Here is a 13559-nt window from a genome sequence, read left to right as displayed (position 1 = left end):
AATCTTCTCCACTCTACACCCCGTATCGGCTTTACGGTCTCTTTTCAATGCCTTCTCTGTCCGTAGAGACAGCGTCATAAGCTACAGTCCTGTGAGCGATTAAAAGGGGCAACTCAGGATCGCCAGGGTGCATACATAGCCACAACTCGATGCAGCTTTGTAGTGAAGCCTCAGAAACTCCCTCGTCATGGTGTGAGCGCCACTCGGCTGGATTTTGTCCATTCTGGGTCCCGACTGATCTGATTGCCTCAATGAGGAGGCAGAATGCATGTCATGTCCATACTCGTTACCCTATATAGATGCCGTCTTAATACAGGATCCGTGCAATGCCTTGGATGCAAATCTGACCAGAAAAGTGCCTGTTGCAGGAATAAGTACAGATACCAGTCAGCCCCAAGATGTTCAACACTTTAGGTAGCATCGCATCGTGATTTGGTGGGAGTTCGCCCTTCTCAGCGCTAGCAAGCAAGTACAGCTACATGCACGAGCTGCGCCTCTGACGTCGATCCAGGCAAGCACAGGTCAATCACATCCTCTCCCATTTTGCCTCAATTGCAGCTCAAACGCCTTTCATCCGCACAACGTTGACCGACCGCGGCTTGGCGCAGGATCCTTTGCTTTGGGTCCAGCCTCGTTTTCACCTTGAAGGCATCACGCGCCTGCTCTCGGGATTCGCCCCCATCGAGACGCCGTGTAACGAGGCTGACCTGGGGTTCATGCTGTTTGCCATCCTTATAAAGAGATGCATAGTACCCCCCCTGCGATTTCTCCCGAGTCTATAGAGCATCGTCAGCGTCAGGATTGGATTCGGTCATCATCAAGCACTTGATGCTTGTAGTCTCCCATCATGACGCAGGAATCAAGCACCGAGCCTCCCAACGGCGAAGCACCGCCAAACTACCTTGCAGCCACATCAACAGCTCCAGATGCCGCCACGGATCTGCCCAGTGACATCGACCTCACGTCCTCCTATGCAAGCCTCTCCCTCTCACCCACTTACACAGTCGGCGGCCCAGACGTCGACACCTGTCTCGCCCACCTAAAGTTCCTCCACGCCATCGACAACCTCAAGGAGGAAGTGGGCTATTCCGACGGCCTCTTTGGCATCTGGGACAACCGCGCCGAGTGGGACACTGAGATCCTGCACGGCGCAGCTCTGCCCCCGGGAGTCAAGCTGGACAGGCTCGGCAAAGAGGAAAAGACCAGGCTTGCTCTCAGTCGCCTCCGCGAGAAGCGATGGGCCCTCTACCTTGCGCGGGCAGTGGATCGATATGAGGCGTGGTGGAGCGCCATGAGCCAGGGAAAGGTCATGTTGACTGAAGTCGATATGATGACGCCGGGACACCCCAAGTATGCTTTGTTTCCGACCCATGGCACACCGTTGCGTTGGAGCAGAGACTCGCTTCCACCGTTGGGTAAGTCATCTTCAGCATCAGATACTACATCAGGAGAGCTTTTGACTGACTCGAACCTCGGCAACATCTCCAGATGTCCTCATGGTCATGCATGCCCACATGCTGAATCCAAGAGCCTTCCTTGAAGACGCCATGAGATCCAACATGAGCGAATATTGGACCGCTGGCATGCCGTGGCAGGCTGTAAACGAGGGAATCGCCACTGACTTTACGGAAGATGCGAGTGAGCTGGCCAAGGGCTCCTGGACCTCGTTGACGGGCCGCAGTTGGTCCAACTTCTTGGATCCCATGACCAAGTTCCTCAGGTGCCCGTGGTGCAAACAGGGCGTGCAAGTTCCCTGGACGACTTGCGGAACGGACGAAAATGCAAACAACTTTGCGTAAGAACAACTATACTGAACCCTCTCATGAAACTCCCCTGCTGAAGATCCGCCATGCATAGATCCATTGGCACCATTGGAAGCGGCTATGGCGACGGCAACTTTTCCCATCAATGTCCATCCTGCAACAGGACCGTCAACAAGGAACTCCTGTCCCTCTCCAAGTTCGTCCAGGACACCGTCCTCCTGCTCGGCAAAGGCGTCCCCATGCCCGGCACAGTCCTCGACATCCAGTCCGGCGAGCCGCAGCTCGTCCCCGAGCCAGCCCTCATGCCAAACTCCCCCCGCACGTTCCCCAACCGCATGATCCAGCTCGAGCTACGCATCAAAATCATGGACCTCATCAAGCCCTCCTCGTCAAGAATCTCCCAGTCCCCATCCATGGCCGACGTCCGAGACCTCATCGAAAAGACGACGAGAAACGACCAAGCCGTCCGCCGCATCGACGGCTCGACCGCCCGCGCAGGCCTGCAATCCGTGCGCCGCGACGCCAAAATCACCACCCGCAAGATGATGAGCCGGTACTGGGAGAACTTCTCGCCCTTTGCCCTCGACCTGTGCGGCGCCGTCATGCGCCAGGGCGTCTTCATCGACAAGATGGTCAAGCTGGACTGGCTGCACAGCCCCTCGGCCAGGGCCACCATGGAGCGGCTCATCACAAAGTACCATCGCTTTGTGCGCATCATGAAGAAGTATCCCACCAAGATGGCTGTTCCCACGCTCGATGTCGATCTCGCTTGGCATACGCACCAGCTGAGTCCAAAGGACTACTACGACTACACGGTCACGAAGACGGGCAAGTTTATCGACCACGACGACAAGATTGAAGAGAGCCAGCTCAGTGATTCCTTTGAATGGACCACAAAGACCTATCAAGAGCTGTACAAGGAAGTATACAGCGAATGCACCTGCTGGTACTGCGAAAGTAAGCCCCCCCCCTTTATCCCATCCACCATTTCCTCCCTATCCACAACCCCCCCCCCCTTTTCCCCCCTTCTTGCAGAAACACAATCTAACCCAGAGCCAAACAACCAACCAACAGCCATCCGCGAATCCCAAGGCTCCCGCCTAAGCAAACTCCTCAACGTCTCCTCCAGCCAAAAGCTCGCAGACACCTTCCACGACTCGGGCACCGCGAGACTCTGCCCCCCGGACAACTCGGCCCACATCTCGGCGCACAACTCGGTCAAGACGCTCGAGACGCCCGAGCGCGCCCGCATCACGGCGTACCTCCGCGCGCGGCAGAACCGCCGCCTCGACGACGCCTACGAGAGGGCCGCCCGGCGCGCGCAGAAAAAGGGCCGGACGCTGCCGCCCCGGGATCAGTACTATGATCATTGGGGGTACTCTTACTATAGTTCGTCCGAACCCATCCCCCCCTTCTTTCTTTCCCTTTAACCTTTGTCAAAGAACATCCACAGTCATGTTGTCGCTCTTCTAATAACTGACCTCTTACATCCAGTGTACGGCCCATTCATGTACCCCGTCTACTTCGCCCCGGGCATGTACTACGGCTGGGACCCCTGCTACATCGCCGCCGGGGACGGCGCATGGGCAAACTGCGCCGCGGGGACCTGCGGGAACGGCAACATTGCCGCCGGCGGCTGCGGAGGCCCCGGCGGATGTTCCGTCGGTGCGGTAAGTCAAAACACACATCAACCCCTCCCCTTCACGTCTTTTCTCTGTCACATGACACTAATGGTTCCTTGGTTTTCTAACACAGGCTGGTGCGGCGTGTGCTTCGGGAGCAGGGGGAGTGTGCGGAGGAGGAGGAGGAGGTGGTGGGTGTGGTGGTGGAGGAGGAGGAGGAGGATGTGNGGCGAGGCCAGCGAGCTGGTTTGTGATCGGATCGGAAGGGGGAGGGGGTTGTGGAGGGGGAGGAGGGTGTTAGGTGTTCTTCTCTTTGTGGTTGCGTGGTGTTCTGCGTATTGCTGTTTGAGCGTTTTTGATGAGCGATGATGATTTCAAGACTGGGTATCGGATGAAGAATCGTTCCAAGCAAAATACATATCAAGAGGAGAGACGACATATGTTAGGCAAGCAAGAGACTTCTATGCGGGTTACGTGTAGTCCAAGCCTGGAGCATAGCCGTTGCCGTTACTTGCATCACGTAGCATCACCATGACACTGCGAATCTACAATTCGATGCAATGTGTCGCCCGAAATCGGTCCATGTCTGTTTAATAAAGTCATCTAACCTTGGTATAATGTCTGCTGCTGGGTGCTGTGGGCGCCGTTCTTATGCTCGTGATATCCGTAAACTCCGTTTTCATCTTGTGCCATCCATCGATATGTCAACACGTCCAAACCATGAAACAAAAACATCAACAGCCCTACATGGGGCAGCCGTAAAAGAAGCGCTGGGAACGAGACCCCTAGAAGCAGAAACAAAAAAAAAAAAAAAATAACAATCAGGTTGCTTTATGGGTAATGCCATTCGCCGAATAATTCTCCACGGGCGTCGGGGGATCATCCTTGACGAGGTGCTCTACATCGGGAACGACTTCGCCTTCGCTAACAATGGGAAAGGGGGTGAGAACGTGGCTAATGTCTCCCCACCACTGCTCGCCAAAGCGCCGGTACCATTCGACCGTCATCTGCAGGCCCTCTTCAAACGTAGTCTTCTGCTCCCATCCCAGTTTCCGCAGCTTTGAGCCGTCCACGGCGTATCTGCAGTCGTTGAAGGGGCGGTCGTGAGTGTATTTGACCCATTTGCGCAACTGTTCAGGGGTATCGTGAGCAATTTCCATGGCGGATAGAATCTTGCCGCAAAGCTCGAGGTTGGAGATTTCGTCCGTCGAGCCAACATTGTACACATGGCCGGTCTGACCTTTGTGAAGAATCGTGTCAAAGGCATCCGCGGCATCGGCAGCATAGAGATATCTTCGTGTGGGGCTGCCGTCACCATGAAGAACCACAGGCCGCCCACGGTTCAGCAGGCAGATGAACTTCGAGATGATCTCTGCAGGAACGGGTTAGTCTGAGCAAAGCATACGCATGACTGTGCAAAGACTTACTCTCGGGATATTGGTGGGGGCCGTAGACGTTGTTGCTGCGTACGATAATGGTGGGCAGCTTGAAGCTCTTGTGGTATGAGTGCACCATCATCTCGGCGGCCGCCTTGCTTGCGGCGTAGGGATTGGTCGGGGCCAGAATGCTGGACTCCTGCAGCTCGCCCTCGCCGTGGCCGACCTCGCCATAGACTTCGTCCGTTGAGACATGGATAAACCTCGTAATGCGCGCCTTTTTGGCGCTCTCCAAAAGGACATGGGTGCCGTAGACGTTTGCGTGGGTGAAGCTGTACGAATTGCCGAAGCTCAGATCTACATGTGACTGGGCGGCAAAGTGCATGACGGTGTCGATGTGATAGCGCTCCATGCAGTCGAGGACTTCGGAGGGATTGGTCAAGTCGCCATGGTAAAAGGTAAAGTTGCGCTTGTCGTTGAGCGCCCTGGTATTGTTGAGCGAAGAACAGTAGTCGAGCTTGTCAAACGACACAATGTTGTAAGCGTGGGGGTATGTGAGTGTGAGATGGCGAACAACCCAGGACGCGCTTGGTGTGGTGACATGCGTTAGCACATGCATGCAACGACCAAGACAACCGGAAAAACCTACATGAAGCCCGCGCCGCCGGTAATCATGATGTTGCGGACATCGGAGCGAGGCTCAAACTGGGTGGTGCCCGTGAGGACCGGCGCCTGCTGCCAGACGTCGGGCTCCTGGCAGTAGCCGCGGTGGCCGTTCATGGTGCCTTGTTACCGTCATGCATCAGCTACCCGGCTTGGACACGCAATGAGCAAATGGGAGCGGATTTGGGACTCCGCCAGATCGGGGCGCATGCATACCGTTGGTCATGGCGGTCTTGACCGTGGGTCTCCAGCAGGGCTGGTGGAGGGAGGCGGCCATGAAGGGATCCGAACTTCTCGCAGTTTCCATGGCGGCGTGGCTGTGGCCGCGGCCGTGCCCTGGGCTCGGCGACGGATTTCGGCTGAAGGCGTGGCGCTGGAAGGGTGAGGCCTGGGCGTCCGACGAGCGCGAAGACGGCGACGAGGAGCGGTAGGAGGAAGCGGTCGAGGCCGGGTACGACGCCGCCGGAGAGGACGATGGCGACAACATTGGCGGTCGAGGTGAGAGGGAGGAGCAGTGGGAGAAGCAGCGGGAGAGGAGGCGGGAGAGGAAGAGGCTCGGTTGCGATGCCGTGATGGTCCGTTTCATGTCCCGGAGCGCGGTTTCCTCGGTCTCGTCGAACGGTGAAAGAGACGGTCAAGATGCGTCTTGATGCGCCGAATGCGACAAACGCTTCTGAATGTTCCTGCTAATTCTGTCCAAAGTCCAGCAGCGAGCACTTCCAGGCGGGCAGGCACAGGGCGGGCGGTTGTATCCAAGTTATATTGCGCAAGGCCCGGAAAACGTCGCTCGCCTCGCCAGGTGCCAGGTTTTGTCCCGTGAGCCGCGCCGACTGTCTGCTAACGCTCGCCTTGAAATTGGCTGACACACGCCCTGCGCTTCACGCGACTGCGGGAGCAGGTAGTACCGCTAACCAAGTCAACAGTCGGACTGGCGTGTCTATTATTCCTGGATTCTGTCGCAGTCTGTCAGGATCGGATCGGAATCGCAACTGCGCTCGCAGGCGGCAGCGGCGCGGCGCAGGGCAGAGACAGCGGCAGCGGCAGCGGTGGTGATGGCGCTTTCGCAGGCTTTCGTTCCATCTGTCTGCTGTCGCCTCGACTGACGCTGGACGCGGATGCTGATGGCGGATCGAAGCAACGGCGCTCGCTCGTCTTCTCCAGGTCTTTTGCGAATCCACTCTGCGCAGACGATCAACTCCCGCCATGCTCGTGATTGCCTTGGCTTTTTGATTGCGATGTGGAGGGGAACGGCTCACCCGCGCCTTGACCGCAACCGGGTTAGTCTTGCGCTGTTTCTCCTGGCCTCCAAGGGCGCCGAGTCGGAACAAATACTCGCAGAGTACTGAGAGTGCCCTGCTTACTGCGCCACTTCTACTCAAACTTCGGACAACCCCGCAGGTACTCTGCGAGTCGCCATGTGCTTGGAACTGCCCGCACCGTCCCCACAAGGCAAAAGAGATGGCACCCGGTGCTAACTTTTAGTAACCGTTCCATCCAACTGTGCCTGGGCGGTACCAGCCCGTACGTCATGCCCGCCACAGGTACCAAAGCATAATCGGGGCAGATTGGCAGATTGGGACCATCCAACATCGTCCCATCAAAACGGCCTAGTGCTGCTACGCTTTAATTACCCGCAGCTGCTCTCAATTTGGCTTCATATATCAGCAATAAATCTGACGCTTCGTCTTCCAGGTTCAATTGTGTGCAGTTCTTACTGTATCATCTTGTATTCCGAGTTCTGCTGTGCAAAGTTGCCGAACCAAGGTTGGCACTGTGACCTCGTGGATCGACAGGAGTCGCACCAGATAAGTACAGTATTACCTTTATCACAGGCATCCGTTTGCCCTCTCATTTCCTCAAAATGGCGCTCGATCCCGTCCGTCTCATCCCGAAGCTTGAACCCATAGCCGCCGCCAGACTCGTTCTATCCAATTTACATGTGACTCCAGGGATGGGTCGCGTTTGAGCAATTAGGCTACGGGTTACGATTGCTGGGATGTCTGGCTGAGAGATCGTATTGGGGCCGCGTATCGTGGCCATGCCTTCGTATAACCAACCCGGTCAGATCACAGCCTCCGAACGACCAGGTTCTCTAGAGAAATCAGTTACTAATACAGATCGCATGGCCGTATGTAAAATGGCTATACTGAGAAAGGAAACATAATCGAGCTGAATGCGGCATGTTTCCGTTCAACGTTCAGTCAGCTGGCTGTGTAGGTACGTTTGCCTTATGCTGACATCGCACCTCTTTGGCGACTTCGTCGAGAGAGTAGCAACAAGAGGAGGAGGAATCCCATCAAGCTTGCAACAGCGTCACTCGACATCACTTCCATCACGATCGAGCGACACATAAATATACCAATGACGACTGCGATCGCCTTGCCTCTGCCGTATCAAGCAAATAGTCGCCGTAGAGGTGCAGTTCAGCTGCCGACAGTCTATGCCATTGACGCCATCAAAACGCCAAGCCAATCGCCGCTGCAGTTCCCCAGATGCTCGGATCCCATCACAAGAGCGTATCCGGCTGCTCATTGGTGAGCGCGGCTTCCCCATGGCCTGCAGCCGGGCGACGATGGTCTCGGAGTACTCCGTAGGCTCGCCTCTGCTTCTCCATGAAAGACATGCAGCTCTGAGTAATCGGACACGGCATGAGTTATCCTACACTCACCAGAAATAGCCCGAAACCTGAGGTCTCAATCACTTACATGAGAGTGCTAGAACATGATAGTAAGTCAGTCTGGCGGATAGGTTACCAACCCACCATTACTATGGCGCTGGTTAGTCCTTCGTACGACCTTGTCTGCATTCGATAGCCTGGAGCTAGACAGTTGCGATGTGCATGATAATGGAAGCTGGCATGCAAGGGAGATGCATATGGCGCAGGATATGACGACGGAATGTCTGAGGATGCATGCAACTCACCAGCTGAAAGAGGAGGCAATGGTTCTTACATCACTCGGCCTGGCAAGCGTGATCGGGATACCGTCAGGAGCAGACATCTGCCCTATAAATATCAGAACAAAGCTCGAGTTATCCGTTCACTTCTCATCGTCCAAACATTCATCGTCTCCCCAAGAATAAATCCATCAGTCTCAACAACTGCCATTAACCATCATGGCATCCCTCGTCCCCCTCCCAACAAGACGTCAGAAGCCTCACCGTGTCGGTGGCTGGCTGCCCAAGGACCCCCAGCTTCTCATCGAGTGGTTGCGCGACCTCGTCGGGGAAGTCAAAAAGTCCAAGTCTTTTGCTCCAGTGGGATCCTTTTTCCTGAGCGAGCCAGTTCAGCAACTCAAAGAACTCATTGAAAGCACCGCGGAACTGCGAATGCTGGCTTCGGGCATGTTTGACGAGGTCCCCGACAAGGCTCCCTACAACGAGGATCCTGTCGGAAACAAGCAGCTGAATTCGTATCACGAGATGCTTGAAGTGTTTGACTTTGTCATGCATCACAAGGCTCCGTCCTGGAAGAAGCTCGAGTACGATGTTGGCTTGATCGGGTTCCCGTTCAACGCCATCTTGGACTGGCCAATGGCCACAGCCTCTGGATACGCTTTCTTCCTCAAGCCCGAGGTCAATGCGAAGCTCAAAGTAATTCTTGACACCTGGAAGAAGGAGGTGCTCATGACTGAGAAGTCGCAATATGTCATCACCACCGCTCCTGACGGCTGGCTCAGCGAAGACTCTCTGGTGCACATTGAGAACGATACCAACGTCACGGACCAGGAGTTGACGTTCCAGCAAATCTTCCAGTGTGATCCGCAAGGAGACCCCGAGCACTGGGGCTTCAAGTCCTGGGATGACTTCTTCGTCCGCAAGTTCAAAAACATTGACCAGATTCGCCCAGTCGCTTTCCCAAAGCAGCCAGAGTGGGTGGCCAACTCGTGCGAGTCCAAACCCTTTGCCCTGCAGTCAAACGTCAGGGAGTTTGATTCGTTCTGGCTCAAAGGCCAGGCGTACTCTGTCAACGAGATGCTTCATAAGCATGAGTACGCCGAGCAGTTCGTAGGCGGCACCGTCTATCAGGCGTTTCTGAGCGCCACCTCCTACCACCGCTGGAACTCGCCTGTATCTGGCAAAGTGGTGCACACAGAGGTCGTCGACGGGACTTACTTCTCGGAGCCTACCATCACGGGCTTCACCTCTCCCGACGGTCCTGATCCTGCTGCTCCTGATCGAGCCCAGGGCTACATCAGCCACATTGCCACGCGGGCCATCTTCTTCATCGAGGCTCCGCAGCCGATTGGCCTCATGGCGGCCATCTACATCGGCATGGCTGACGTTTCGTCGTGCGAGATTTTGGAAAAGTATCAGGCCAAGAATCTGCCTGCGGCTGTTGAGAAGGGCGAGGAGATTGGCTTGTTCCACCATGGCGGCTCTACCCACTGCCTGCTCTTCCGCCAGGGCGTGAATCTGGCTTTTGTGACGGGGGCCATTCCTGGAAATAGGAAGAAGAACTTGCCAATTCGAGGCCCTCTGGCAGTTGCGTACTGATAGCAACTGACGGTGTGTGTTCGCCTGGATGGAGGAGATGGATACGGTCATGGATATTTGCGTTTGGGCCATCTGATATGTGGCGCATACATGTGCTAGTACATGGATGCATTCATTCTTTTCCCCGTGAATCAAGATTCTCTGTTGAAATCTCTCTGGAGCTGCCACGTTTTCATCGTGATGGGCTCATACAGCTGTCTTGTGCGCTCATTGGCGAAGGCCTGCACGCTGCAGTTAGCAGGAGCCGCCAAGGTCTGGTACTTCGAAGCACGTCCCGAGGCATCAGTTAGGAAACGCCAATGTCAACCTCGTTGAATCTTTTGGTAGGATACCTTTAAATCAACATATGTGTGTGAACATATTCTCCGCCTCAACAGCCGCCATCTCACCAGGTGTGAGAAATGAGTGCTAGAAGACCATGAAGTCAGTGCCGGTACATGTACATGATGGTTGAAAAGGGCGGTCAAGTCGTTTGCTCTTTCCATCTTGTGCTTTTCAAGATCACCTGTCTCGCGATCTCGTATTCGCTCTAGATGACGAAACCACATTTCGCTTTGGAGAAACGGATTCCGCACCTCACTTTGTGGCCTTTTGGTGTCTGCAATTGCCTTGTACCGCTGATTTATGACCCTATTCCCATCCTTCCGCTTCTACTATCCCGGGGACACGAGTAGAACAACACAGCTGAAGCTCAGTCAAAGCAAATGCAAGATCCCGAGAAGAATGGAGGTAAAGAGGAGGCCAGAGATGTCTCGCCGGGACTCCTTGGGCCCTCTGACGGAGCCGCAGACGCAAAGCCTGCCTCCTCTCCGCTCCAGATCATCTCATGGATGGTGGTCAATACTCTAGCGACGGTTGGAATTGCAAGTGCCCCCCCAGAAAGATCATCTCGCTGCTATCGTTGGAGCACGCTCGTCTTCTGACAACTGATGTTCGCAGGTCTTCACCAACGAGGCCATCTTCTCGGAGCCAATGTGGAAGCAGTCCCAGCTGACATTTGCCTCGATTCATTTTCTGACGACATGGTTCATACTATTCCTGCTCTCCCGGTCTGCAATTGGCGTCTTCGTGCCTCGTCGTGCTCCCACGCTGCATCTGATTCCCCTGGCTACAGCAATGTGCTTCAACGTCATTCTCCCCAACCTATCCTTGGCCTACTCGACAGTCACATTCTACCAGATAGCACGAATACTCCTGACACCGACGGTAGCCGTCATGAACTTTGTCCTCTATGACCAAAGCCTCCCCAGGGCAGCTGTTCTCGCATTGATACCTACCTGTCTTGGAGTCGGCATGGTCACCTACTACGAGTCGATTGCCGTGGAAGACGACGCAACCAAGACGACGTCTCTCTTGGGCATCATATTTGCCTTTACAGGCGTATTTGCGTCGTCTCTGTACACAGTCGGCATTGCGGGCTACCATCGAAAGCTCAACATGAACAGCATGCAGCTCCTTTTTCTTCAGGCGCCAATGGCTTGTTTCCTGCTCCTCTTCTTTATTCCCTTGGTTGATAAGCTCCCCAGCCTGGACCACGTGCCCATCCGGCTGAACAAAGGGATGCTCATCGTCCTGGTACGCCTCTCGCTTTGTCTACTCTCGATGGGTGGTTATATCAGCTAACGTGTACCATTCTACAGTCGACGCTTTTTGCTTCCCTGGTTAACATCTCTCAATTCTACATCGTGGCACAGACTGGCCCAGTGTCAAGCACAGTGGTCGGACATATCAAGACCTGCATCATCGTGGGCCTCGGCTGGGCCATTTCGGGTCGTCCGATTAGCGACAGGTCCGCGCTTGGAGTTGTGATTGCGGTAGCAGGCATCACTTCGTGAGTTTAACAAAAAACAAATCCACAAGGAGAATGGAAGGCTGATGCAAACGTAGATACTCGAGCAAAATGCTGAAGCATAAGAGAACGAATGCAAATAAAACTGGAGTCGTGGCTGCGGGTAAAATGTGAAGGCGTACTAAATGTGGAAAACAACGGCGAGATTTGTACGACGGAACAGCATATATGAACGGGCAAGGCCAGGGAAGAATCAAAGTATTAGCATTGCGCCATAATGATATAAGCCAAATTACAAGTTGAAACGCTTTCTATCCTTCTCCATCTTGGATTTCCACTCCCACTGAATAGCATCCTCGCCTTCGCTCCCCGCCCGTCCAACGCCCTTATCAACGCGCCTCAGCTTGAGCGTAAACCGCGGGCCCAGCTCCTGCAATCCTGCTCGGATATTCTCGACGCCCTGGAGCGCTTTGCCCTCGGCATCGGTGACGCTCTTCTCCGTCGGGCGCTTATCACGGAAGGCGTATCGGAAGCGTCTTACGAAGATGTAATCTCGCTGGTTATGCAGCGCAACGACCTGCCGTCCCTCAAACTCGGGTCGCGGAGGGAACATTGTCTGGAAGAGCTTCGCCGTAAGGAGACCCAGCGGCGTCTTGAAGTTGTTGAGCAGCAGCTCCGGGTAGTGATTCGTCGGGTTACCGTGACCGGGGAGCTTCTTGCCCTCTATCCAATTGGAGATTGAGAAGTGGAAGGTCGGGCCCTTGGGGAGGTGCACGATGGAGAGCCCCGTGGGCTTCTTCTGGTCCTCCTTGACGAGGACGACGGCGGTGTAGTCCCTGCTGGCGGAGAACTTGCAGATCTCGCGGAGGGAGTACTTGTAGCCGTAGCGGTGGGAGGAGCGGGGGATGTAGTTTGCGTTGGGGAACATGGTGCAGATGAGCTGGGCCTCGTCGTGGATGGTCGAGTTGAGGGATGTGGTGACGAGGATCTTTGGTTCGGGGGGCGGCTCGTCGCTGAAGAGCGAGGGGAACTTGAGGGCGAGCGAGGTGGGCGTGAGGTCGAGGTTCGTGCTCGTTGTCGAGGGCGCGATGCTGGGCACTCGCTGGGCTCGCTTCTCGCGCTGCCTCTCTAGCCTTGCTTCCTTGGCCTCGTCGTCTTCTTCCTCGTCAGAGTCCAGCATGCTATCGTTATCGTCGTCGTCATCGTCATCCTGCTCCATCTTCTCTGCGGCCTCCACTGCTGCTCGCTCCTCCGCCTCAGCCTGCTCGATCCGCCTCCTCTTCAACTGCTCCAGGTCCACCACCGCCCCGAGACTATCGTCGTCGACATCGTCCCAGACTCGCTTGTGCTCCAGTGTGCGGGGGACATTCTTTGCCAGACGGGCTGCCTTGAGCTCTGGGTTCTTGTTCTCTTCTCTTCGCCGGCGGTGTCGCTCCTCGTGTCGCTCTTTGTTGCTCGCCTTTTTGTGGGCGACGAACAGTTGCTTGCGCTTTTGCTTGTTGGCGACTTTGAGCGCCTGGATGGGGGGTTTTGTGAAGCCCATCGTGACAGCGCCCTCTTTGAATTATGGCGTTGTCGAGGTGCTGGGAAATGGGCTGGTTGGAGAATGCAGAAGCCGACGGTATCAATTGACAGAAAATTCTGGCGGTAGGGAACTTTTTTTTACTATATGCACGCCCAGCTGATTAGATAGAGATAAGATAGCCGGCTAAATTGCCGCTCTTAGTGGACGAAAGAGCCATAAAGCGGGGACTGAAACCTTTATGTCCACTGCGGGCGTTGATGTATCAACAAAATTATCAACTTGAAAAAAGTTTTGGACCTGCCATCGTCTGCATATGAAGCTCGCGTT

At 55.1% G+C, this 13559-nt stretch overlaps 7 protein-coding genes across 7 annotated transcripts; 4 read left to right on the top strand and 3 right to left on the bottom strand.

Annotated features, from left to right (window-relative positions):
* Positions 1 to 847: 847 nt before the first annotated feature.
* CCMA1212_006082 (uncharacterized protein) lies at positions 848 to 3686 on the top strand (the record flags this gene model as incomplete). Its single annotated transcript, XM_073703323.1, has 5 exons — positions 848 to 1415; positions 1489 to 1795; positions 1843 to 3152; positions 3258 to 3433; positions 3519 to 3686. The coding sequence occupies 5 exons, from the start codon at positions 848 to 850 to the stop codon at positions 3684 to 3686; spliced, it is 2529 nt and encodes an 842-aa protein (XP_073558556.1).
* A 520-nt stretch (positions 3687 to 4206) lies between these two features.
* On the bottom strand, positions 4207 to 5560 carry CCMA1212_006081 (dTDP-D-glucose 4,6-dehydratase; the record flags this gene model as incomplete). The annotated part of the gene is made up of 4 exons (XM_073703322.1): positions 4207 to 4757; positions 4813 to 5348; positions 5411 to 5514; positions 5555 to 5560. 4 exons carry the CDS (start codon positions 5558 to 5560, stop codon positions 4207 to 4209), a joined length of 1197 nt encoding a protein of 398 aa, XP_073558559.1.
* Positions 5561 to 5648: 88 nt separating this feature from the next.
* CCMA1212_006080 (uncharacterized protein) lies at positions 5649 to 5855 on the top strand (the record flags this gene model as incomplete). The annotated part of the gene is made up of 1 exon (XM_073703321.1): positions 5649 to 5855. One exon carries the CDS (start codon positions 5649 to 5651, stop codon positions 5853 to 5855), a length of 207 nt encoding a protein of 68 aa, XP_073558558.1.
* A 509-nt stretch (positions 5856 to 6364) lies between these two features.
* On the bottom strand, positions 6365 to 6954 carry CCMA1212_006079 (uncharacterized protein; the record flags this gene model as incomplete). The annotated part of the gene is made up of 3 exons (XM_073703320.1): positions 6365 to 6646; positions 6681 to 6777; positions 6950 to 6954. The coding sequence occupies 3 exons, from the start codon at positions 6952 to 6954 to the stop codon at positions 6365 to 6367; spliced, it is 384 nt and encodes a 127-aa protein (XP_073558142.1).
* A 1584-nt stretch (positions 6955 to 8538) lies between these two features.
* Positions 8539 to 9918, top strand: CCMA1212_006078 (Phosphatidylserine decarboxylase proenzyme 3; the record flags this gene model as incomplete). Its single annotated transcript, XM_073703319.1, has 1 exon — positions 8539 to 9918. The coding sequence occupies one exon, from the start codon at positions 8539 to 8541 to the stop codon at positions 9916 to 9918; it is 1380 nt and encodes a 459-aa protein (XP_073558143.1).
* Positions 9919 to 10622: 704 nt separating this feature from the next.
* Positions 10623 to 11753, top strand: CCMA1212_006077 (Solute carrier family 35 member E3; the record flags this gene model as incomplete). The annotated part of the gene is made up of 3 exons (XM_073703318.1): positions 10623 to 10772; positions 10858 to 11493; positions 11559 to 11753. 3 exons carry the CDS (start codon positions 10623 to 10625, stop codon positions 11751 to 11753), a joined length of 981 nt encoding a protein of 326 aa, XP_073558144.1.
* A 246-nt stretch (positions 11754 to 11999) lies between these two features.
* On the bottom strand, positions 12000 to 13250 carry CCMA1212_006076 (Ribosome production factor 1; the record flags this gene model as incomplete). Its single annotated transcript, XM_073703317.1, has 1 exon — positions 12000 to 13250. The coding sequence occupies one exon, from the start codon at positions 13248 to 13250 to the stop codon at positions 12000 to 12002; it is 1251 nt and encodes a 416-aa protein (XP_073558145.1).
* Between the last annotated feature and the right edge of the window lie 309 nt (positions 13251 to 13559).

Source organism: Trichoderma ghanense (genome assembly GCF_004382785.1).
Source record: "Trichoderma ghanense strain CCMA-1212 chromosome Unknown scaffold_6, whole genome shotgun sequence".
Lineage (NCBI taxonomy): Eukaryota > Fungi > Ascomycota > Sordariomycetes > Hypocreales > Hypocreaceae > Trichoderma > Trichoderma ghanense.
The sequence above is the reverse complement of the archived record's forward strand: the minus strand, read 5'-3'. Positions and strand labels throughout refer to the sequence as shown.